At 45.8% G+C, this 23,977-nt stretch overlaps 1 protein-coding gene across 1 annotated transcript; it reads right to left on the reverse strand.

Moving 5' to 3' along the window:
- Nucleotides 1–326: 326 nt before the first annotated feature.
- On the reverse strand, nt 327–23,874 carry MMACHC (metabolism of cobalamin associated C). Its single transcript, XM_037907344.2, has 5 exons — nt 23,680–23,874; nt 8,985–9,179; nt 6,402–6,554; nt 5,167–5,464; nt 327–528 (listed from the first exon to the last, which is right to left on the reverse strand). Exons 1-5 carry the CDS (start codon nt 23,830–23,832, stop codon nt 434–436), a joined length of 894 nt encoding a protein of 297 aa, XP_037763272.1. The 5' UTR covers nt 23,833–23,874; the 3' UTR covers nt 327–433.
- Nucleotides 23,875–23,977: the final 103 nt, after the last annotated feature.

Genomic DNA, 23,977 nt, shown 5'->3' on the forward strand with positions numbered 1-23,977 from the left:
GCCATACCCGGAACAAACTTTGTTTTTTTAAAAAAGTCTGACTGTGCCTGTTGTCATACCTTGCCTGCATCCCAACTCCTACTTTCTCTCACATTCAGAAACGGTTTGCTTCTACGTCTAAGGGGTGTAAATATTTTCAGAGTGTCAAAAACACAAAGGTCAGTTCTTGGTTAAGCATCTCAAGCTCTCCAACAAATTCACTGAGTATCATGTCGCTTACGCAAAAGTACACTCAGTACTCACGACTATATTTAGACATTTCTAAGTTTCAATAACCAAAATAAAATATTGAGGTAAATAAGTTAAAAAAGTAAAATACCGATGAATATAGCAGCATTACTATTTATTGAATTAATTTCAACACAAAGAGTTCAACATGGGCAAACGGGTAACAACTTAAACAATAAACCAAAGTTTGATCACAAAGTGGTATCTAGTTCCATTCTATATTATTCTGGGAGGGTGGTCTGCATACTAATGTGGTTCCTTTAATATGAGCCATTATTATATTCCAAGTCAGTTGTATTCCTATCAACAAATAAAATGTAACATTTCAACCATAAGTAATTCTGAAGTCAGAAATTTAGAATTTAAATACTCATAATCCCACAACCACACAATGATTAGTCATAGCCAAATTGCTCTCTGACATATGCAAATATATCAATATAACAATAACCCCAAATATGCAGAATGATTCCAAGCTGCTTCTAGTGTCTCCTGAAGCTCACCAGAAAGTATATCCACAATTACTTTGTAACAATCAACTACAGTCCTTGTTTTTCTTGTAGAAAGCTAAAGTAATGAAGGGTCCAAGGCAGAAGACAAGGCAAACGATAGTTTACGCAATCTCGGCCTAAGCTGAGTATGCAAAAAACTGCCTAAGAACTTGTTACCTGCTATTCCAATCTTGCCTATAAACTTCATAGAAATTAGTGTTGTAATAAAAACCCATAAAGCAAATTATCGTAACAGTATCCTCGTAAAGGCACTGCTAAGCTATGTGCCTCAGTATATTAGTGTATCAAATGTTACCTTGAAATAAGGTTAGTACCATTTCAACAACTAGCGCTAATCTTCACTGGTGAAGATTATCGCTCACCTTTGGAAGGGCTTGGGATATTTCCCAAATTTATAGCTGGGGAATTCAGGTACAGGAAGGTAAAGTGACCTGTCTGAAGGTGTGCAGAGGAGCTGATGACAGAGCTAGGATTAGAATTTGGGAATCCCTGTCTCCCAACCCCATAGTTTGCTGTTGGGAACTGGAATGCTCCAACTCTGCTAGGCTGTGTGAAGAAGGGCAGAAAGGCACTGAAGCTTGTAGCCCTGCTGTGAGAGGACCTAGGCTGAGCACAGATCCTGACAGAATATATTAAATAATATCAGCTGTGCATGACCTGGAGGGGGGAGGGTCTCAGGAAGAAGAGTAACAAAGAAGCAGAATGAGCTGCAAAGACAGAGGATTTTTTGAACTAGGCAACCCAGCTGGTGAGCACACTGACTGCTCTATTTAGAGCAAAACTCATTTTGATCTATGGCGAAGTCTTCTACTGAAGGACAGCTTAGGGTCTGGGTACCAAACAATAAACAATGCAGAACTGTAGCACAAATTACAAACAAGGTGCAGAGCACCCTCCACATTCCTGCTGATGTCAAGAAAAAGAGAAGGTGCTCAGCACCTTGCAGGATTGAGCCCAAGAAGTAAGCAGTCTTTCAAATTGCACCATTAATTGTCATCTTATTATACAAGGTTCTGACCTCATAAACAGCTTCTAAATAAATGAATCCCTGACTTCCAGTGTTCCTTTGAGCTCAGTGAATGTAAAAAGACACAGTCCATCTGAAGATATCTTACCCAGTGATGTAAGTAACACCTCTGATCACTAACAGATCAGAGAAAATCAAAGTCTCTCTCTTTTTTCAGCCTGTTTACATTTGGCAGCATTTCATGTATGGTGAGCTTTGAGGATACCCCTCTACTCGTTCAATTAGGAAGCTTTCCCATTTTCGTATTGAGTCCCCCCTGCACACACAACGTGGCTGTGGCAAGGGAAGTACTTGAAAACCTTCAACTCAGGCCTTGTCTAAGACCAGAAGAAAGAAGGTTTGGCTTTTTTCCCCTAACCGAGCTAGCTTAACTTGATTGAAAAGCCCACTCTGCACCTGCATAGATACAGTGCAACTGCTTTAGCATCATTTCACCATGTGAAGTTACAGCTGAAGCAGGATCCTAAAATTGAACTAAATGTGTTGAACTGTGTCCACATCTGTGTTAAGTGTTTTGTCTGTTTGTGATTTTAGGGTGGTGGTGGTGGTAGTAAGAGGGGTTTCCAATCAAGTTAAACCAACTCCCTTTCCTAGTCTGAGTGAAAAAGACTAGATTTGAAAGTGACAGCGCCCTTTAAAACATTCACTCCCCTGAGAGAGTGTATCACAGAATAAAAGGTGCTAGAGATTTAGGGATTAATAACAAGAATTTTAGTTATAAGCTAGGGATGCATCAATTAGAAGTAACAGCGGAGGAAAAGGACCTATTGGTTGATCATAGGATGACTATGAGCTGCCAATGTAATATGGCCGTGAAAAAAGCTAATGCGGTCTTGGGATGCATCAGGAGAGGTATTTCCAGTAGGGATAAGGAGGTTTTAGTACCGTTATACAAGGCATTGGTGAGACCTCACCTGGAATACTGTGTGCAGTTCTGGTCTCCCATGTTTAAGAAGGATGAATTCAAACTGGAACAGGTACAGAGAAGGGCTACTAGGATGATCCAAGGAATGGAAAACTTGTCTTATGAAAGGAGACTCAAGGAGCTTGGCTTGTTTAGCCTAACTAAAAGAAGGTTGAGGGGAGATATGATTGCTCTCTATAAATATATCAGAGGGATAAATACCACGGAGGGAGAGGAATTATTTAAGCTCAGTACCAATGTGGACACAAGAACAAATGGATATAAACTGGCCACCAGGAAATTTAGACTAGAAATTAGACGAAGGTTTCTAACCATCAGAGGAGTGAAGTTTTGGAATAGCCTTCCAAGGGAAGCAGTGGGGGCAAAAGATCTATCTGGCTTTAAGATTAAACTCGATAAGTTTATGGAGGAGATGGTATGATGGGATAACATGGTTTTGGTAATTAAATATTTATGGTAAATAGGCCCAATGGCCTGTGATGGGATATTAGATGGGGTGGGATCCAAGTTACCCAGGAAAGAATTTTCTGTAGTATCTGGCTGATGAATCTTGCCCATATGCTCAGGGTTTAGCTGATCGCCATATTTGGGATCGGGAAGGAATTTTCCTCCAGGGCAGATTGGAAGAGGCCCTGGAGGTTTTTCGCCTTCCTCTGTAGCATGGGGCACGGGTCACTTGCTGGAGGATTCTCTGCTCCTTGAAGTCTTTAAACTACGATTTGAGGACTTCAGTAGCACAGATATAGGTGTGAGGTTTTTTGCAGGAGTGGTGGGTGAAATTCTGTTGCCTGCATTGTGCAGGAGGTCAGACAAGATGATCATAATGGTCCCTTCTGACCTAAATATCTATGACTCTATGTTTGAAAAAGTCTGCCCTGAGGTCATACAAAGAGGCAAGTCATTTCACAGTTCAATTGTAGACAATTCAGTAAATCCTTATTATTAAATAGAATAAAAATAACTAAGCTTTTTAAAAAAATAAGTCCTATTAAAACACAAATAATCAGTGCTTCTAAAGAGCAGCCTGGATTTCCCAGCCTCACGGGCACCTGAACTTTGCCCAACTGAAGGGCAAATGGTAACTTAGCAGGAGCCAGAGGAATCCATTTCTAATTAGCTATAACACGGAGCAGACTGCAGCCACCTTCCTCTACAAGATGGGGCCAAACCACAAACCCCAGCGTGCAATACTCCATCTTGATCCAAGAGGCAGGCTTCTAGATTGACATGGAGCATGCAGGCCAGATTAACTTTTTACGGGCCCAGCTCCAAACATTTGTGGGCCCCTCTGGGAACAATGGAACATGGCAAAGGGAGGTCAGTCCTTGGAGCCAGGGGCAATGGGGCATGGCACGGCAGGGGCAGCCCTGCTCCGCACAGGGCAAGGGCACTGTTTACAAACTGGCAGTCACCAGACGCACACTGGCCCTCCCAGCCGTGTGCTGCCAGTGTGCCTCTTCCCTGTGGAGGTGGGTCCATGCAGCGCCATGCAGCCCCCCCCCCCCAGCACCCCTTGGACCCGCTATGCCCAGCACCCGCCCCCCACAAATGCACAGTATCCTGAACACCACCTCTGCCCAGCACCCCCCCGCCCTCAGCCCCACCACAACTGCCCAGCACCCCAACACACACATCACTCCCATTGCCCAGTACCCTTCCCCACAGCCCCACCACAACACGCCCCCAACAGATCCCCACTGCCTAGCACCCCAAAATACACAAAACTCCCCCACTGCCCAGCACCTCCCACCCCCTCACATCCCAGCATCCCCCCCACAGACCCACTCCCCCACACCCTGCCCCCAAGACCCTGCTGAGCCAGCGCAGAGCAGGGATCCTCCCCTCCCAGCACAATGCCAGGGGGCAGGACCACTGAAGCTCAGGAGCACAGAGTGGCCCTGTTCCCCGGGGCCCCACCCAACCCTACCAGCCTGGCACTGATGGTGCTTGTGGTGGAGGAGGCGTTTCCTTGCATGGGCGCGGGGGGAGAGGCAGCCTCCAACTTCCCAAGCCTGTTGCTACCACAGAGTGGCAGGGAGAGGGGGGCCCCGGCCTCGCGGAGCCTGAAGCGGTTGGTCACTGGTCCAGCCAGAGCGGCAGCAGCTGAGGGCTCCTCTCTGCCCCTGGCTCTGCTGGTGGCAGCCTGCTGGTGACGGGGGCAGAGGGGAACCCTCAGCTGGCTGAGAGGAGCGAGCGGTAAGAGGAGAAGCTGGGGGGAAGGGAGATGTAGAGAGGAGCCAGATACTCCAGGCGCAGTGCCAGTGGAGTGGGCTGTGCCAGGCCGGGGCCCCTTTTGAGCGGGGGCCCAGCACCATGGTGCCATTGTAAACCCAGTACTGATTCACATGGGATCTTCCAACTCTGAACCGTCACACACTCCTTCATAACTGCTATGGAGGATGAGGGCGTCTGTGAGCTGCACTCTGTTCATTCCCTGCCCCACACTCGGAACCGTGTTACTCAGTAAAACGTACTTCTCTGGAGAACTCCTTGCAGCTCTAGCAGTTTGAATCTCTCTGCTGGAGGAGCTCCAAAGTAGGCTTTCTGCTCCTCCGAGTACCGTTCCTTCACTTTAATGATGTCCCTATAGCTCCAGTCCCGCCAGTGGAAATTGAATTTCTCCAGCAGCTCTATTCGCTTCTCCTCCGAGGCCACACAATCAACAGGAGCAACCTGCTCCAGGAATGGCACCTGAACATCTGGGAATATGAGGAGACCTCGGATAGCAAACCAGCCTCCATACCGGGGATGGATACAAACACCATAGATCTTCTGAAAAGAAGAAAGAAATGGTATGAGACGTGCTGTTCTAGATCTAAGGGTTGGCCTTGTCTCAAGCAGTGCCTAGTCTCTGGGACTTTGAGAGAACCTCTAATGCACATGGCCAAGTGATGCTGTACTGTATGAGAAGAAAGAGGAATTCCGGTATTTTTTCATGCTTTGTGTGTATAAAAAGATCTTCTACACTTTCCACAGCATGCATCTGATGAAGTGAGCTGTAGCTCACAAAAGCTTATGCTCAAATAAATTGGTTAGTCTCTAAGGTGCCACAAGTACTCCTTTTCTTTTTGCGAATACAGACTAACACGGCTGTTACTCTGAAACCTCCTAACCTTATACTCTGAAGCATTATTGCATTTGATTCCCTTTACTTGGTTCACACACCTGCATGTGCACGCACCCCTCTCCCTCACACCCCCAAATAGATGTGCTGGAAGGGGGGGATCTCGGGAGCCTCTTGTTAAAATTCCAAAATAAAAATTGAACACAGCGCAAGTTTTGCATGAGTAAGGATCACAGGATTTGGCACAGAGACATGGAAAAGGCTTATTTGGTTCTCTAGCACATTTTGCCTATCCTCAGTCAGGATTTTTCCTATGCTACATTTGCCTCTGCTTTTGTCTAGGCTAGATTTAGATGTCCCAGGCAATTGGTCTTCCACCTCTTCCCTTAGAAGGTAATAAATCTCATTGATCACGACATTTCCCTTCCTATTTAGCCTCCATTTTCCTCTGCTCAATTTCATCACTCTTCACCTAGTTATGTCCATTGTACCACTCCAAAGAATTCCCGACTCCTTGGCAGACACACTTCAAATAACTATCACATTTATGCCTCATAAGTCCCTTGAGGAAGGAATCAGTGAGTCAACAAAAGTTTTACATTCAGGTGCTCCCGAGGGACTCTTGGGCTATGATTCATAGCTTACCTTTTCTCCCCAGGGATCACACCTCACATCCTTCCTTTGGTAGTAATATGCTGCTCCAGCCACATGGGCAGCTGTCTGGGCCAGAAACTTGGGCTTCCGGTTTGGCAGGATCTCATAATCATAGATGATGTCCACCCTCTGGTCAGGGAGACTCTGGAGGAAGAAAAGTATCAGCTCAGAATGACTGAAAAGTGTTGGCTACAGGCCCATTGGAAATTCGTGGAATGGGTTTGAAGCTCCCTCCCTCATCTGGCTATTGAACTCCCCCTTTCTAATCAATGGGCTTGCAGGATCACACCCTGTTCTGTATATGACTTCTGAATGATCCTGCATTTCCAGATACTAAGCGCCTTGACTCTACAGTGAAAGGTGCATTATTAATGAGTTTCATTCCCTTATAAGGGAGTTTTTTGGCATGTCCCTCCTCTCTTCCTTTCCCAAGATAGAACTCAGTACATCTAGTGGATACTGGAGAACTGGGAAACTTCCGATTTATTTTTATGAAAAGATATCTATGTCTCAGTTTCCCCTCTGACCTTGTATTGTAACCTGCCAGCACAATGGGATTAATGTCTTCTTTAAAACAGGACAAGCAATGCAGTGAACTATCAACCTGTGAACTGAGCTATAGAATCAGAATACTCAAAGACTGTATTAGCTTTATAAAGATGTACCTGTCTGGGCTGGGGGAATTGCAGGCGTTTCCTACTAAAACTCAAATCACCGGAGGATAATTAATGCAAACCCTTGGACAGGGAATCAGATCTAGAGAGGCCCCACCCCCCGGGAATGGCATATCCTGGTTTAACTGATTGAAGGCGGCTAGCAAACAAAGAAATGAGAATTGTATAATGTGACCAACCTGAGGAGTCACACTGACTACGTCCAAGAACTGACATGTGACAAAGGGCAGATCCTGCAGAAAGGTTTAAACCTAAGTACTTTGAAATCTACCAAGGTCTTATGTGGAGATACCTGGTAAGCATGTGGGTTAAGCCATTTGTTCTATCATATATTTTTTCAGTAATGCTTTTGTTCTGATCAAATACTGTGCTTTATTGAGGCTGGCTGGTCACTGATTAACACTGTCATTGCCCTCAGGTCTGCAGGTGCTGGACTAAAGTCAGACTTGCTAAGGTGATCACAGTGAACTGCGGGAAGAACTGCAACCTAAATCCCTGGGCTCACCTGAAAGGAAGTCAGCTCCTGCAGGGGAGATGCTAGCCACCCAGAAATGGAGGATTAAGGGGACACAAGGATTACATAGTGAGTCTTGCAGTCTTCCAGCACTGTATTACTGAATTACATTTAAAGATACTGGTGTATAGCCAATGCAGTCTGATTAATGGAGATATTCAGTGGGAAAGTTTTAATTTTTTTTTGTATGTCTCCATCCTGAAATCTTCTGGCACTCCATGATCTCTAAAGTCATAATGTGGGGTATCACCAATACCAAAAACTCCTATGCAGTTTTGAGGATTTACAGCGTCTCAGTCCAGGTTTGCAGTGGTTATAGAAGTAGAAATAAAGGCTCTGAGGACCTCTCTGTCAGCAAGCTCCCTTCTGTAGTTACTGAGGTATTTATTTATATACATACTTGCAGGATCTGTTCAGCTGGATGATCTCCTCTAAGGGTCTGTTCTAAAGTTCAGTGCAGTCAGTGGCAGATTCAGTGGTGGAATAGCCATTGGGCAGACGGGGCCTGTGTTTGGGGGGGGTGGCGGATGGTGGAATGGGGCAGGCCCTGGGGAAGGAGCAGAAAAGGGTGGGGCTGTGGGTGGGGCCGCAGGAGGAAGGGGTCGGGAGGGGACCCCACTTGCTTTGGCCCAGGGCCCCAGGAAACCTTAATCTGCCTCTGGTCATTGGAAGTCTTTCCAATGACTTCACTGGGCTTTGGATCAGGCCCCAGATGTCCTGTTGGATTCCGGTACCACAAGGAAAAGGACATCGAGTCCCACGACTCAGCTCCAGCACTGAGGTGCAGCCTCCGCCAAAGCATAGATTGAGGCTTGTGTCAGTTGTCAGCCATATCTTCCTCTCTCAGATGTCTGATTCCTGCCTTGAGCTTTTTGACGCTTTCACTCACAACTCCTTCAGGTCCATTCTCCTTATGGTGGGGTAGACCCAGGTTGACTTTCTGTATGACCTGGTGAACACCATCACCCCAACCCGTGAACCCATCCAACAACAGCTTTGTGTTTTTAATCCATGCCCACACCAAGGATGTAACGATAAAAGAGGCTGCGTAAGAGAGAAAAGGAAGTTGACACCCTGTTGGGTACCCTTACCGTGAGCCTGGCAGCATGAATAATACTGTGCAGTTCTCATCTTTCATCTGAGGATCCCAAAGCATTTAAAAAAAAAACCTCAGTCACAAACTCTCTGCGCATAAAATAGGTCAATATCACTATTGCCATTTTACAGATTGAGAAACTGAGGCACAGAGAAGATAAGTGACTTCCCAAGGTCACGAACACAGCCAGAAACAGAAATAAACCCAAGGGTTCTGACTCCCAGTCTCCCATTCTAGCCACTAGGCCACACACTCATTAGCAAGAAGACACTGTTTTCAAAGGTTCTTACCTCCTTCACAAGTGACAGATGATAAGAAACGCATTGATCCACTGGGTCATTGATTTTTTTCAGCAGCTGTTTGTTCACGAAGGGTTTAAAGGCTTTGTCAAACATCGAGGGGGTGCTGAGGACAACGAATGCCAGTGCGCCCTCGGAGTACTGGAGGTGAAAGGACGGCTGAAGAACAGCATTGTACCACCCAACCTTCAGCAAATAAAGACAAACATCCATTAGAACAAAGACACCTAGATTTCGTCCTACCAGGGCTGCGCAGAATTTCAAAACATGAAAGAGACTGCGGCTATCTTCATACGTAATACAGATGTGCAGCCTGCCCAGGCTACAGATCCCAGAATGCACTGCCTTCCATTCAAATCACGAGGGAGCATTTCATGTCGGGGTTTATGGTCTATGGTCACCACTGTGATGGTGCCCCCATAAGGCTTTATGGAAATATGCTTATGGATATATGACATAACTGGAATATGTTCTATGCTGTAGATGCCACGTAACCTATCTATGTAAAGGTTATGACCTACTGAATCTATTAATCCTATTTGTATGCATGTATCATTTTTGTATTTGAAGTTATGAATATTGGCCATGTACTGGCTTGATTTCTAAATAACCTTAGTAGAGCATTTGGTCAGTTCCTGGGGAAAGGAATTTGCAAAGTTAAGTGCCCAATCAAGAAGCACTTAAGGAACAATGCATCTTGGAAGGCTCCAATCCACATAAGAAGTCTTCCCAGAGACATTCAAAATACCACGTGGGCAATGGCTTCTGCCTGTAAAAACTGAGTCATGCATGGACATGTGACTTGCCCAGGTGACTCCAGAACTCCAGCTTGGAGCTGGATTGTGCATAGGCGAGAGGAGGGGGTCTCCACTCACAAGAGAGTCTATTTAAGCCCGTGGGAGACCCCTCCATTTGATCTTCAGCTGGCTAAGGAGATAGCCTCTCCACCCTCAAAGATACCTGAAAGAAACTAGAACAAAGGACAGTAACTACAAGGGGTCTGAGTGATTGCTGGACCTGGACTAGAAGGAGATTAGTCTGTAAAAGGAAGCTTACTGGAACTGGTGAGGTTTTGTCTGTATTCAGTTTTATTAGACATAGACTTGGGGTTTTATTTTATTTTGCTTGGTAATTCACTTTGTTCTGTCTGTTACTTCTTGGAACCACTTAAATCCTACTTTCTGTATTAATAAGTAAAACGTGATTTTATTAAATTAACCCGGAGTATGTATTAATACTTGGGGGGAGGAGGCAAACAGCTGTGCCTATCTCTCTATCAGTGTTATAGAGGGCAAACAATTTACGAGTTTACCCTGTATACAATTTACGAGTTTACCTACAGCTGTTAGGAGACGTGGTTCAGACCTGGGTCTGGGTTTGCAGCAGGCTAGTGGGTCTGGCTCAAACCAGGCAGGGCACTGAAGTCCTAAGCTAACTGAATAAGAAAGCAGGAGCAGTAGTAGTCTTGGCACATCAGGTGGCAGCTCCCAGTGCCTTGTCTTGGCACACAAGTGCCACCTTGATCGACTGGAATACAGAAACCCCCTTGGGAGCTGCCCCCTGATGTGCCAAGACTACTTCTGTTCCTGCTTTCCTGCCCTTTCATCTTAGGACTTCAGTGCCCTGCCTGGTTTGAGCCAGACCCACTAGCCTGCTGCAAACCCAGACCCAGGTCTGAACCACGTCTCCTAACAGCTGTAGGCTTAACTGAAAGCAGCTTACAGAAGCGTGCCTGTCTTTAACACTCAGATGCCCAACTCCCAATGGGGTCCAAACCCTAAATAAATCCGTTTTACCCTGTATAAAGCTTATTTGCCCCCCCCCGAAGTATTAATACATACTCTGGGTTAATTAATAAGTAAAAAGTGATTTTATTAAATACAGAAAGTAGGATTTAAGTGGTTCCAAGTAGCAACAGATAGAACAAAGTGAATTACCAAGCAAAATAAAATAAAACCCCAAGTCTATGTCTAATAAAACTGAATACAGACAAAACCTCACCAGTTCCAGTAAGCTTCCTTTCACAGACTAATCTCCTTCTAGTCTGGGTCCAGCAATCACTCACACCCCCTGTAGTTACCGTCTTTTGTTCCAGTTTCTTTCAGGTATCTTTGAGGGTGGAGAGGCTATCTCCTTAGCCAGCTGAAGAACAAATGGAGGGGATCTCCCATGGGCTTAAATAGACTCTCTCTTGTGGGTGGAGACCCCCTCCTCTCTCCTATGCAAAGTCCTGCTCCAGGATGGAGTTCTGGAGTCACCTGGGCAAGTCACAAAAACTAGACAAGCCATTTACAACACACACTTTGCTTCTCTACAAAAGAAAAAGGACACTAAACTATCTAAACTACTACATGCCACAAGGGGCCACAACAGTGGTTTCCTTAACCCACCCAGCAATATTGTTAATCTATCCAGCTATACTCTTAGCCCAGCAGAAGAATCTGTCCTATCTCGGGGCCTCTCCTTCTGCCCCTCCACCCCCATGAACATGATAGAGTTCTGTGGTGACCTAGAATCCTATTTTCGACATCTCCGACTCAAGGAATATTTCCAGCACACCTTTGAACAGCACACTAACCCACAGAGACCTTCCTACCAACACTACAAAAAGGAGGATTCTGAGTGGACTCCTCCTGAAGGTCGAAACAACAGACTGGACTTCTACATAGAGTGCTTCCACAGATGAGCACAGGCTGAAATTGTGGAAAAGAAGCACCACTTGCCCCATAACCTCAGCCGTGCAGAACACAGTGCCATCCACAGCCTCAGAAACAACTCTGGCATCATAATAAAAAAGGCTGACAAAGGAGGTTCTGTAGTCGTCATGAATAGGTCGGAATAGGAACAAGAGGCTGCTACGCAGCTCTCCAATACCACATTCTACAAGCCATTACCCTCTGATCCCAGTGAGGGTTACCAAAAGAAACTACAATATCTGCTCAAGAAACTCCCTGAAAAAGCACAAGAGCAAATCCACACAGACACACCCCAAGAAGGGGTATTCTATCTGCTACCCAAGATCTATAAACCTGGAAATCCTGGACGCCCCATCATCTCAGGCATTGGCACCTTGATAGCAGGACTGTCTGGCTATGTAGACTCCCTCCTCAGGCCCCATGCTACCAGCACTCCTAGCTATCTTCGAGACACCACTGACTTCCTGAGGAAACTACAATCCATCGGTGATCTTCCTGAAAACACCATCCTCGCCACTATGGATGTAGAAGCCCTCCGCACCAACATTCTACACAAAGATGGACTACAAGCCGTCAGGAGCAGTATCCCCGATAATGTCACGGCAAACCTGGTGGACGAACTTTGTGACTTTGTCCTCACGCATAACTATTTCACATTTGGGGACAATGTATACCTTCAAATCAGCGGCACTGCTATGGGTACCTGCATGGCCCCATAGTATGCCAACATTTTTATGGCTGACTTAGAACAACGCTTCCTCAGCTCTCGTCCCCTAATGCCCGTACTCTACTTGCGCTACATTGATGACATCGTCGTCATCTGGACCCATGGAAAAGAAGCCCTTGAGGAATTCCACCATGATTTCAACAATTTCCATCCCACCATCAACCTCAGCCTGGACCAGTCCACACAAGAGATCTACTTCCTGGACACCACAGTGCTAATAAGCGATGGTCCCATAAACACCACCCTATACCAGAAACCTACTGACCACTATTCCTACCTACATGCCTCCAGCTTTCCTCCAGACCACACCACACGATCCATTGTCTACAGCCAAGCTCTACGATACAACCGCATTTGCTCCAACCCCTCAGACAGAGACAAACACCTACAAGATCTCTATCAAGCATTCTTACAACTACAATACCCACCTGCTGAAGTGAAGAAACAGATTGACAGAGCCAGAAGAGTACCCAGAAGTTACCTACTGCAGGACAGGCCCAACAAAGAAAATAACAGAACGCCACTAGCCATCACCTTCAGCCCCCAACTAAAACCTCTCCAACGCATCATCAAGGATCTACAGCCTATCCTGAAGGACGACCCATCACTCTCACAGATCTTGGGAGACAGGCCAGTCCTTGCTTACAGACAGCCCCCCAACCTGAAGCAAATACTCACCAGCAACCACACACCACACAACAGAACCAGTAACCCAGGAACCTATCCTTGCAACAAAGCACGTTGCCAACTATGTCCACATATCTATTCAGGGGACACCATCGTAGGGCCTAATCACATCAGCCACACTATCAGAGGCTCATTCACCTGCACATCTACCAATGTGATATATGCCATCCTGTGCCAGCAATGCCCCTCTGCCATGTACATTGGCCAAACCGGACAGCCTCTACGTAAAAGAATAAATGGACACAAATCAGACATCAAGAATTATAACATTCAAAAACCAGTCGGAGAACACTTCAATCTCTTTGGTCACTCGATTACGGACCTAAAAGTGGCAATATTACAACAAAAAAAACTTCAAAAACAGTCTCCAACAAGAGACTGCTGAATTGGAATTAATTTGCAAACTGGACACCATTACATTAGGGTTGAATAAAGACTGGGAGTGGATGTGTCATTACACACAGTAAAACTATTTCCCCATGTTTATTATCCCCCATACTGTTCCTCAGACGTTCTTGTCAACTGCTGGAAATGGCCCACCTTGATTATCACTACAAAAGGTTTCCCCCCCTCCTTCTGGTAATAGCTCACCTTAGCTGATCACTCTCGTTACAGTGTGTATGGTAACACCCATTGTTTCCTGTTCTCTGTGTATATAAAATCCCCCTACTGTATTTTGCACTGCATTAATCTGATGAAGTGAGCTGTAGCTCACGAAAGCTTATGCTCAGATAAATTTGTTAGTCTCTAAGGTGCCACAAGTCCTCCTTTTCTTTTTGCGAATACAGACTAACACGGCTGCTACTCTGAAACCAGTCTTTATGGGCAGAAGCCATTGCCCACATGGTATCTTGAATGTCTCTGGGAAGACTTCTTATGTGGATTGGAGCATTCCAAGATGCATTGTTCCTTAATGACAGGTCCTTAATGCATCTGATGAAGTGAGCTGTAGCTCAGGAAAGCTTATGCTCAAATAAATTTGTTAGTCTTGAAGGTGCCACAAGTACTCCTTTTTATTGTTCCTTAAGTGCTTCTTGATTGGGCACTTAACTTTGCAAATTCCTTTCTCCAGGAACTGACCAAATGCTCTACTAAGGTTATTTAGAAATCAAGCCAGTACATGGCCAATATTCATAACTTTGAATACAAAAACGATACATGCATCCAAATAGGATTAATAGATTCAGTAGATCACAATCTTTACATAGATATGTTACATGGCATGTGTAGCAAAGAACATATTCCAGTTATGTCATGTATATTCATAAGCATATTTCCATAAAGCCTTATGGGGAGCACAGTCACAACCTCCACATGGAAAGAAAAAAAAAAAAAAAAAAGAAGGATGGCCTTACGCGGCACTAAGCCATATACTGCACTTTGGCCAGCCCTGCCATAGAAATGGGCACATTAAAAATCTCACCAACCAGCCCTGCCAGTGCAAATCAGATCCTTGATTTAGATGCCTGGCAGTCATGTCTTCTCTGCTCCCCTCCTCCCCACAATTATTCATCACTAAAGACAAGGGTCCAGCAGCTTACTACATCTGAATACTAAAATGATAATAATGCTTCGCCCTTCAGTAGCACTTTCCTTCTACAGATCTCAAAGCACTTTACAAGCTTCAATTAATTCAGCTTCACAGGTCCCCCACTGACGCTGGTGAGCCTCAGTATCACCATTTTATAGATAGGGAAACGGAGGCAGAGAGAAGTGAAGCTATTTGTATGAGAACATATAGTAAGAACATGAAGGCGCAGGGGATAGCACCCAGGAGCCCTGACCTTTAGCCCAAACTTTCCCTCTGAAATCTCAATCCTCTGTTTCTCGTGACAATCACTTTCATAGCAAAAACTATGATGTCACAGAAGCAGCATGAGTCACTGAACTCTTTAAGGATGAAGATCCTGTGTGCCAATGTCCCTCCTAATAACAAAGTAAGAAAGGAAAAATAAACAAACTGTATCACAGAAAAGCAGAATCACCTCAAAATAAAACATTTTCCTTGAGACGTCAATGGGTCTTTAACAGCAACTGGATGTGGTGCCATTTTACATGGAAATACAGATTATTTCAAATTACAGCACTGAGCTGCAGAATTCACAACCCATTTCTGCCTCCAGCCAGTTTACTACAAATAATGAGACATGCTTCTCTGACATCATTCTTGCTAATACAGTGGGAGGCTGGATCGGGGTGTTGTCAGTGACTGTGGAACATATCTCCCAGCACTTCGCCATTCACATACCGGGACAGAATTTGTTCGGAGTGGACTCCACTGCCTCTCTCGATTCCCTCTTGGAGCGACAGTGGGCAACACTATCTGGGATTCTTGGACTGGTGTCCCCGCTGGATCCTTCATTTTGACCCAGTGATCTCACTCCTGTTCCTGATTGGAGTTTTTTGTTTTCTTTTGGGTTTTGTTATTTGTCCCCCATTGTTTGGTTGATGCTTGTTTTCTGTGGCCCATCCCTTTTGTTGAGGGGGTGGCCATTTGGGTATTGTTGTGTTTTTTCCCCAAGGATCAAATAAGCATGCTCACACACAGCCACCCTGCCCCTTGTGATGTCATAAGGGCCATGACAGGCTGCTGGAAAGAAATGGATACTTCTGTTCAATCACGTGACGGGCCACATGCTTTACTTCTCCAGGCATAAACATTTATTTGTGAAGGTAAATGACATGATGCTCCCAAGAGCACAATAATCCCTCAGCGGAACATTAGGTGCATCACACATTATGATGCTCCCAAGATTTCAAGAGTTACCTTCATGGCTGGATGGGTCATAATGCAGCCCAGTTGACAGTATTAGAAGTTGGGGGCAGATCAAGCCAAGAAGACAGGGAGATATGAGCAGGAGTACAGAGACTCAGCCCCAGGAGTGCTAAGCACAGCCAGGTAATAACTCTAAAAATCCTAGCATAATACACAAACAGCACGTTACACAACCTGATTACACATAGCAAGTTTATTCTTGTGTATAGGACCCTGTGACTCTATTAGTTTCTTGCAGTTTTGCCCCTTGGGAGGTCAAACGCCATGGCTGATATTTAAAAAGGAGTGTAGTGGTTTTAGAAATTAATATTTCTCTAAGGGCCTGAAACTGCAAGGTGCTGAGAAGCTTTGAATACAAGTGAAATCAATGTGAAAGTGACTCTAATGAGAGCAGGAGGTACCCAGCACCACACAGGATCAGGATCCAGAAAGAAAATGAAATTTACAGTAAATTATCCTCCTTACAAGGTCAGTCCCACTGTTTAATCCGAAATCGGGTCATTTTAAGATGCTGAACTGAGACTTCAGAAAAATCAACTGAAATATTTGAATCTAAAGGTTGTTGATTTTGCAGCCGAGATCAAGAAATAAGATGTCACTAGAAATAATGAGAATTGTATCTTAAAGGAGCCACAATGGTACAATTCTTTCGTTCGGCAGTTAGAGCCCTTTTTGTTCCCTGTTTCTTCCATTCACTCTGCTTTGTCTTTCTGTGGAAGTGGGAAGGTATCAGATCCTGCTCCAAATGCTAGAAGAATCACTTCTAACAAGACCTTGTTTCCTTTCGGCCATCAGACCAGGATTGTATCCTGAGATTAGCTAGGAAAGGCATCAATATTTCATTTGCTACATATAAAGCTCTTATTGTTCCAGAATTAACGTAGCCTACTAGAAACAGTCCAAAAAAAGTTTTTGCTTCCTCTATTATACCAGGTCATAGCTGAGATTATAATCCTGTATGGTGCTCTCAGGATATTGTCAGATCCAAAACAGAAATTATGCTTTAATTTTAACAATTATAATTAAACAATTAAAAACAAACAGAATAAGGGTGATTAACATCCCAGTAGTTCTTTTTCTATTGATCCAACATCTATCTGGGCTGGTTAAAATAATCAATATTTGATGTATGTTTGCAATGTTGTGGTAGCCATGCTGGTCCCAGGATATGAGCAAGACAAGGTAAGTGAGATAATATCTTTTGCTGGACCAATTTCTGTTAGGGCTTGGCTACACTTGCAAGTTAGAGCACATTAAATCAGCCCCGGGTGCCCTAACTCCTGAGGTGTCCGCACTGGCAAGGCACATAGAGCACCTGGACTCTGCAGCTGGAGCGCTCCTGGTAATCCACCTCCACGAGAAGCATAAAACTTGCTGTGCCCCGGCTGAAACGCCCAGGTGGCATGTGGACGACGTGTTGCATTACTGCGCTGTGACTGGCCTCCGGAAACGTCCCATAATCGCCTGAAGCCAAGTGGCCACACTTGTCATTGTTTTGAACTTGGCTGCAGGTATGCAGGTATCCCCTTTCAAAGCTCCGTTTCTGACAGCCGGCTGCTTATCTGCTCCGGGACAAAGCAAGCCATTACTGTAGAATGCTGCTGTTGTGAGTGTGTGAGAGAGAAAGTTGGGGGGGGGGGGCAAGGGAGGTCTACTGCTGTCTGAACTTACCAGACAGCATGCTGACACACTGTCTGCCCCCCAAAACACACTGTCTCTCTCCCCCCACATACACACAATACACTCCCTGTCACACTCCACACACACACCCCTTTTGAAAAGCACGCTGCAGCCACTTGCACTTGTGGGATAGCTACCACAAGGCACTGCTCTTTGTGGTGTTGCAAGAGCTGCTAATGTGGCCATGCCAGTGCGCTTGCAGCTGACAAGTTAAACACGCAGCAGTGTTTTCCCTGCTGCGGTTTCCGAAGGCTGGTTTAACTCCCAGTGCTCTACATCTGCAAGTGGAGCCATGCCCTTAGTGGAAAGTGTCAGAGAGCTTTTTGCAGGTCTGGAAAAGGAAGCCAGGGTGTCACAACTAAATACAAGGAGGGATAGACTGTTAAGCATAAGGGGTTAACACATATTGCAAGAAACTACTTAAAAGAAAGTGGGCAATTAACACCCTGCAGTTACAGGACAAAGGAGGATTGGTAAATTACAGATTGTTGTAAGGAGTCATGAGACCAGAGTCTGAGAGAGACCAGGACACACCAACTCAAAGCAGCACAGGCACCAGACCCGGAGACAGATGCAAAACCTGCAGATAGATCTCTACTGCTCAGATGATCAATACCCCCCATAACACACCTCCCGAGATCTACGCGTCCTACGTATGTCTATCTTACATGTGGTGTACCTCATCCCGTGCATCAAATGCCCCCAACAACTACTGTGTGGATGAAACAAGACAATCAATAACCTCTCGACCCCTTCCTGCATAAGTGGGGGGGGGGGGGCAGGGGGGCACAAAGTGAAGGCAGCTGGCTTCAGCAGTATTACTGAGCATGCTCAGTCCATGTGAACATGCTCAATAGAAGCCAAACAGCAAATCTGGTGGAGGGGGAAGACGATGTGATCCCACCCCCTTCCCACATGGCCTCTGCTCTCAAATTCATGAACTCACACAGGAAAATGATAAAAGAAACACACCATAGCATCTGTGGGTAAACACAACTCACAAAGCAATTATTTCCTCTTTGACCCCTCAGGCCCCCTCAAAGGAAACCTGCACATCTTGAAAAGACAAGCCTAGGAACTTAAATTCATAAATCACTAAAAATCATGGTCTCAACGGAAACACTGGCTTTATGGCTCATTACAATTTGTAACTTACAAACCCTCCTTTGTCCTAGGGCTGTAGAGGAGTTAATCACTGGCTTCGTTTTAAGTGGTTTCTTGCAACATACCTTAACTCCTTTTGCTTAACAATCCATCCCATCTTGTATTTACCAGTGACATCCTGGTTATCTTTTCCAGACCTGAAGAAGAGCTCTGTGAAGCTCAAAAGCTTGTCTCTTCCACCAACTGAAACTGGTCTAATCAAAAATCTATTACATCATCCACCTTGTCTCTAACATTTGATTTTGTAATGGGTAATGGAGATTGCCCTTAAATATCTAGATGGTTCCATATTTCGGTTTTATATTTTAGAAACTAATTAAAAACATTGGGTGAGGGAAGGCTGCTGCGTGGCACGGGTTTAGGGCAGGCAGCTGGCCGGCCCCGCACAGTGAGGGTCCATGCCACCTCATATGCCACCCACAATGTGTAATAAGTTGAAAACCACTGATCTGAGTAGCTATTGATTTCAGTGGACTCTGGACTGACACCAGTAAAACTGAGATCAGTTTTGTTTTGGCCTTTGTTTAAATCAAAGGCTCTCAGCCCTTCCATACTACTGTATCCTTTCAGGAGTCTGATTTGTCTTGCGTACCCCCAAGTTTCACCTCACTTAAAAACTATTTACTTACAAAATCAGACCTAAAAATACAAAAAGTGTCACAACCACGATCACTGAAAAATTGCTGACTTTCTGATTTTTACCATATAATTATAAAATCAATTGGAATATAAATATTGTACTTACATTTCAGCGTATAGTATATAGAGCAGTATAAACAAGTCATTGTCTGTATTAAATTTTAGTTTGTACTGACTTCGCTAGTGCTTTTTATGTCACCTGTTGTAAAACTAGACAAGTATCTGGATGAGGTCATGCACCCCCTGGAAGACCTCTGCGTAACCCAGAGGTATGCGTCACCCCGGTTGAGAACCACTGGTTTAAATAATTAGCTGGTCTGCACGTTATTACAGTGTTGAGAAGAGGTTACACATGTTATTAGTCATGACCAGTTTAACGACTTGTATAGAAATAACATGGTACGATGAATGCATTCTTACTGTCCCTTAATATCCTTTTTGGAGGACTATCTTTTTTAAATACTACATGGGGTTTTTCACCAGGGAAGAGCAATGGGGACCAACCCACACATAGACATCTTGTATATTTGGGTTTTTACAATAATAAAATAATAACAATTAATAATAAATTAAAACTGCATTATTAGCCATGCAGTATACTGCTCTGTAGGCATCTGTAGGTTCCAATGTGCAGATCATTATTCCTGGGCAGGTGCCAAGCAAAAGGCTGTAGGGATAGGGATGGGTATGTATTTATTTTCTGTCAAAGGAAGGTCTCCAAGTTCCCTAGAAAAATTGTGATATACAGAACCAGGTGCAATTTCCTGCATTCTGTCAGGCCCAGGACCTACAAACATATGATGAGCTTTATCTACAGGAGCAGTCCCTTTGACTCGAGCCGAGCCGTAGGGATAGAAGAGAAGAGCTATTTCTTCCACTCAGTGCTAAAAGCCTGGTGAGGCAACGCCATCTACTGTCTCTTCATAGATATGGGCCCCCATCAGTACCCCCCACAGAAAGGCTTCAGTGCCCACTGAAGTAAGCAGGATTCTTTCCATTGGCTTTACTGGAAGTGGGACTGGGTCCATGTGTAGTCATCCTACTGAAGTCAGTGCAAGCTAAGGACGTGAAGTGCCCCCTCAAAGGCACTCAGCACATTTCAGGAGGTGCCCTTAAATCAGGGGTGGGCAAACTTTTTGGTACGAGGACCACATCTGGGTATGGAAATTGTATGGCGGGCCATGAATGCTCAAGAAATTGGAGGTTGGAGACAGAAGGGGGTGAGGGCTCTGGGGTAGGGGTGGGGATGAGGGGTTGGGGGTGCAGAAGGGTGCTCCGGGGAGGTTTTAGAGGGCAGGAGGAGGATCAGGGTTGGGGCAGGGGGTTGGGGTTCAAGAGGGGGTCAGGGGTGCAGGCTCCGGGCAGCGCTTACCTCAAGCAGCTCCCAGAAGAAGCGGCATGTTTCCCCCTCTGGCTCCTACGCAGAGGCGCGGCCAGGAGGCTCCGTGTGCTGCCTTGTCCGCAGGTGCCGCCCCTGCAGCTCCCATTGGTCTCAGTTCCCGGCCAACGGGAGCTACGGGGGCTGCACTTGGGGCAGGAGCAGCATGCAGAACCCCTTGGCTGCCTCTACGTGTAGGAGCTGGAGGAGGGACACGCCACTGCTTCCGGGAGCCGTGTGGACCGGGGCAAGCCCTGAATCCTGCTCCCTGGCGGGAGTTCAAGGGCCGGATTAAAACACCCCCAGGCTGTAGTTTGCCCACCCCTGCCTTAAATAGTAAGCAACATGAAAAACCAATGGAAGTATAATCGCTAGCATTCATGCAATGCATTACAACATGGTTCTGAGTGCACAGGAACAGTCATTAATACTTGCACCATCACAGGAAGAGAAGCAATTATCATCCCCATTTCACAGTTAAACTGAGGCCTGGGGAAGTCAAGTGATGTGACCACATCAGTAAAAAAACCAAAATTAGATCTGAAGAGTTCCTACCTCCTAGTCTTTTTTCAGTCCAGGAGGCCAAACTGCCTAGCAAGAACAGAACACTGCAAATAGCAAGACAGAAACACTCTCCTAGCCAGTAAATCATTCAGCTGTTAAAATGCTACCAGGTGCAGTTCAACTGAAGTGAACTTGTTTCTTTCACCAACAGCAGTGGGACCAATAAAAGATATTATACACCCACCTTGTCTGTCCTGACATTCCACATTTATCCCCACATCTTACTAGCTCAATTTACACGTTAAAGATTTTCCTAACAGATTGGTTTGTCAGCAGTCAACAATTGTCTTATTTGTCAGTCACCTAACTTCATCGCTCCGAAAATGTTAGTTTACAAAAAAGCTTCATTTAAGAAATTCAGTTTCAGTGGGAAGATTTCTGATGAAGGCTTTCAGAATGTATGTACCTGGGCACATAAGGACTTTGTCTCTCTGTGAAGATCAACATTCACTGACTGTCGGGGCAAATCTTAGTTTCACCTTTGCCTGGGTTAATATTCAATTCTCAGGACAATAAAAACTTTACTTCTACAGTAGTCAGTTTCCTGACTATTGTCAATATTTAACTTTCAAGACAATACAGTTTGATGTTAATCTCAACAGAAGTCAATTATCTGTTTAGTATCATTTTGTGCAGCTCATCTGTGAAGTCATGCAATCCCTTCTCATGCTTTCCTCCACTATTTATCTCCTGCTCTTGCTGTTCTCCAGCCAACTTCTCTGAATGTTTCAGAGTAACAGCCGTGTTAGTCTGTATTTGCAAAAAGAAAAGGAGTACTTGTGGCACCTTAGAGACTAACCAATTTATTTGAGCATGAGCTTTCGTGAGCTACAGCTCACTTCATCGGATGCATACTGTGGAAACTGCAGAAGACATCACTTGCTAGTTTCCCTGTTTCTTTCCTTGTACTTTCAACAAGATTATGCATTTCACAACATACATGGAGAAATGTTTCCTCCCACATATTTTAAAAATTACACTTGGCCTTTCTCAGAGGCCCACCAGTATCAACTGCCACAAATAAAATGCTGTCCCATGATGCACTCTGCAGAACAACATGGCAGTTTTGGAAATAATCTGAAAGGATGGAGATGCAATACACTTTGGAGCTCTCAGACATCCTCCAGGGGACAGGTTGCTACTACACTATGGTAGGACTGATATCATTGGGAGTCAAAGGACCGACACAGCTTTCAAGAGGCACCCAGCTTCTCACAGGATCAGGCCTTTATAGAAAGGCACTCACGCCAGTTTTGAAAGAGACTGGGCACTTCATTTTCCCAGGTGATCCAAACAATGTGACAGCAGAAATGAGATGAAAATAATCAATGAGAATAAGTGAAGGGATAACAAGCAGCAAGATATGGGGCAAACTCAGTTCATGTCTGGATGTCCTGGCCAGCAAAATGTAATTCAGGAAGAGTTACAGACTCAGGAGTACACAAAGATTTCTGGGTGAGAGCCTACCACATCTTGCTCATCACTTCAGTGCCACCTTTTCCAGCACCTGGCCTGAGTGAAGAAGGAATTAGACCACGTACTTTCCATAAAGGTTCACCAACATACTATACTTCAGAATACAGCCTGCGGGGGGAGAAAACGTGTGTGGGACCCCTGTGGCCCACTTGTCCCCAAATCCACTAGACAGCCACCGTTTTCCCCATTGGCAACTGCCAATGATACCACCACGTCTGGAATACATCCGGGACCCTTCACCCCAAAGCACCTGCAGCACCAGGGAGGAGCCTGAGTTCATTACCGGCCTGGCGGCCCCCTGTCATCACACAAGGTGGCTGACGCGGAGATGTAATGTCACAGTGACAACTGCATGATGTCGCAGTGCCCATATGGCGTCACGGTGCCCCTGCATGATGTCACAGAGCCCATATGGTGTCACGGTGACAACTGCATGATGTCACAGAGCCCATATGGTGTCACGGTGACAACTGCATGATGTCACAGAGCCCATATGGTGTCACGGTGACAACTGCATGATGTCACAGAGCCCATATGGCGTCACGGTGCCCCTGCATGATGTCACAGAGCCCATATGGTGTCACGGTGACAACTGCATGATGTCACAGTGCCCATATGGTGTCACGGTGACAACTGCATGATGTCACAGTGCCCATATGGCGTCACGGTGACAACTGCATGATGTCACAGTGCCCATATGGCGTCACGGTGACAACTGCATGATGTCACAGTGCCCATATGGCGTCACGGTGACAACTGCATGATGTCACAGAGCCCATATGGTGTCACGGTGACAACTGCATGATGTCACAGACTACACGCCTGTGCGGGCCACGTGGGCACCACTCAGGGAGCCTGGTGGCCATAGCAGCCTCCCGCCCCCGCCACGCGGCGTATACCTTGAAGGGAGAAAGCTCGAAGCCGAAGTCGCACAGGCAACCGCGGACCCGCCTCTCCAGCGCAGCCACACCAGTCTCCATGCTGCCCATCGCGCGGGGCACCACGGGAGATGTAGTCTCCCGTCCGCCATGGCTGCGCGCGCGGAGGATCATGGGAAAGAAAGTCCTTCCCCCACCACGCAGCGGCTGCGCGCGGGCAACGCTCGCCTCCTCCTGCGGCTGCGCGCGGTGCGTCGTGGGAGCGGCCCGCCGCCCGGACGCCGCGACCGCGCGCGGGGCATGACGGGAGAGGTAGCCC

Source organism: Chelonia mydas, chromosome 8 (genome assembly GCF_015237465.2).
Source record: "Chelonia mydas isolate rCheMyd1 chromosome 8, rCheMyd1.pri.v2, whole genome shotgun sequence".
Lineage (NCBI taxonomy): Eukaryota > Metazoa > Chordata > Testudines > Cheloniidae > Chelonia > Chelonia mydas.

Excerpts from the sequence above, each read along its gene's own strand:
- MMACHC (XM_037907344.2), bottom strand. The coding sequence starts at position 23,832 with ATGATCCTCCGCGCGCGCAGCCATGGCGGACGGGAGACTACATCTCCC. Across the intron at positions 5,465-6,401 it reads GTGATCCCTGGGGAGAAAAG|AAGATCTATGGTGTTTGTAT; the intron begins GTAAGCTATGAA and ends TCTTCTTTTCAG. Across the intron at positions 529-5,166 it reads GCAAGGAGTTCTCCAGAGAA|GAATACAACTGACTTGGAAT; the intron begins GTACGTTTTACT and ends ATTTGTTGATAG.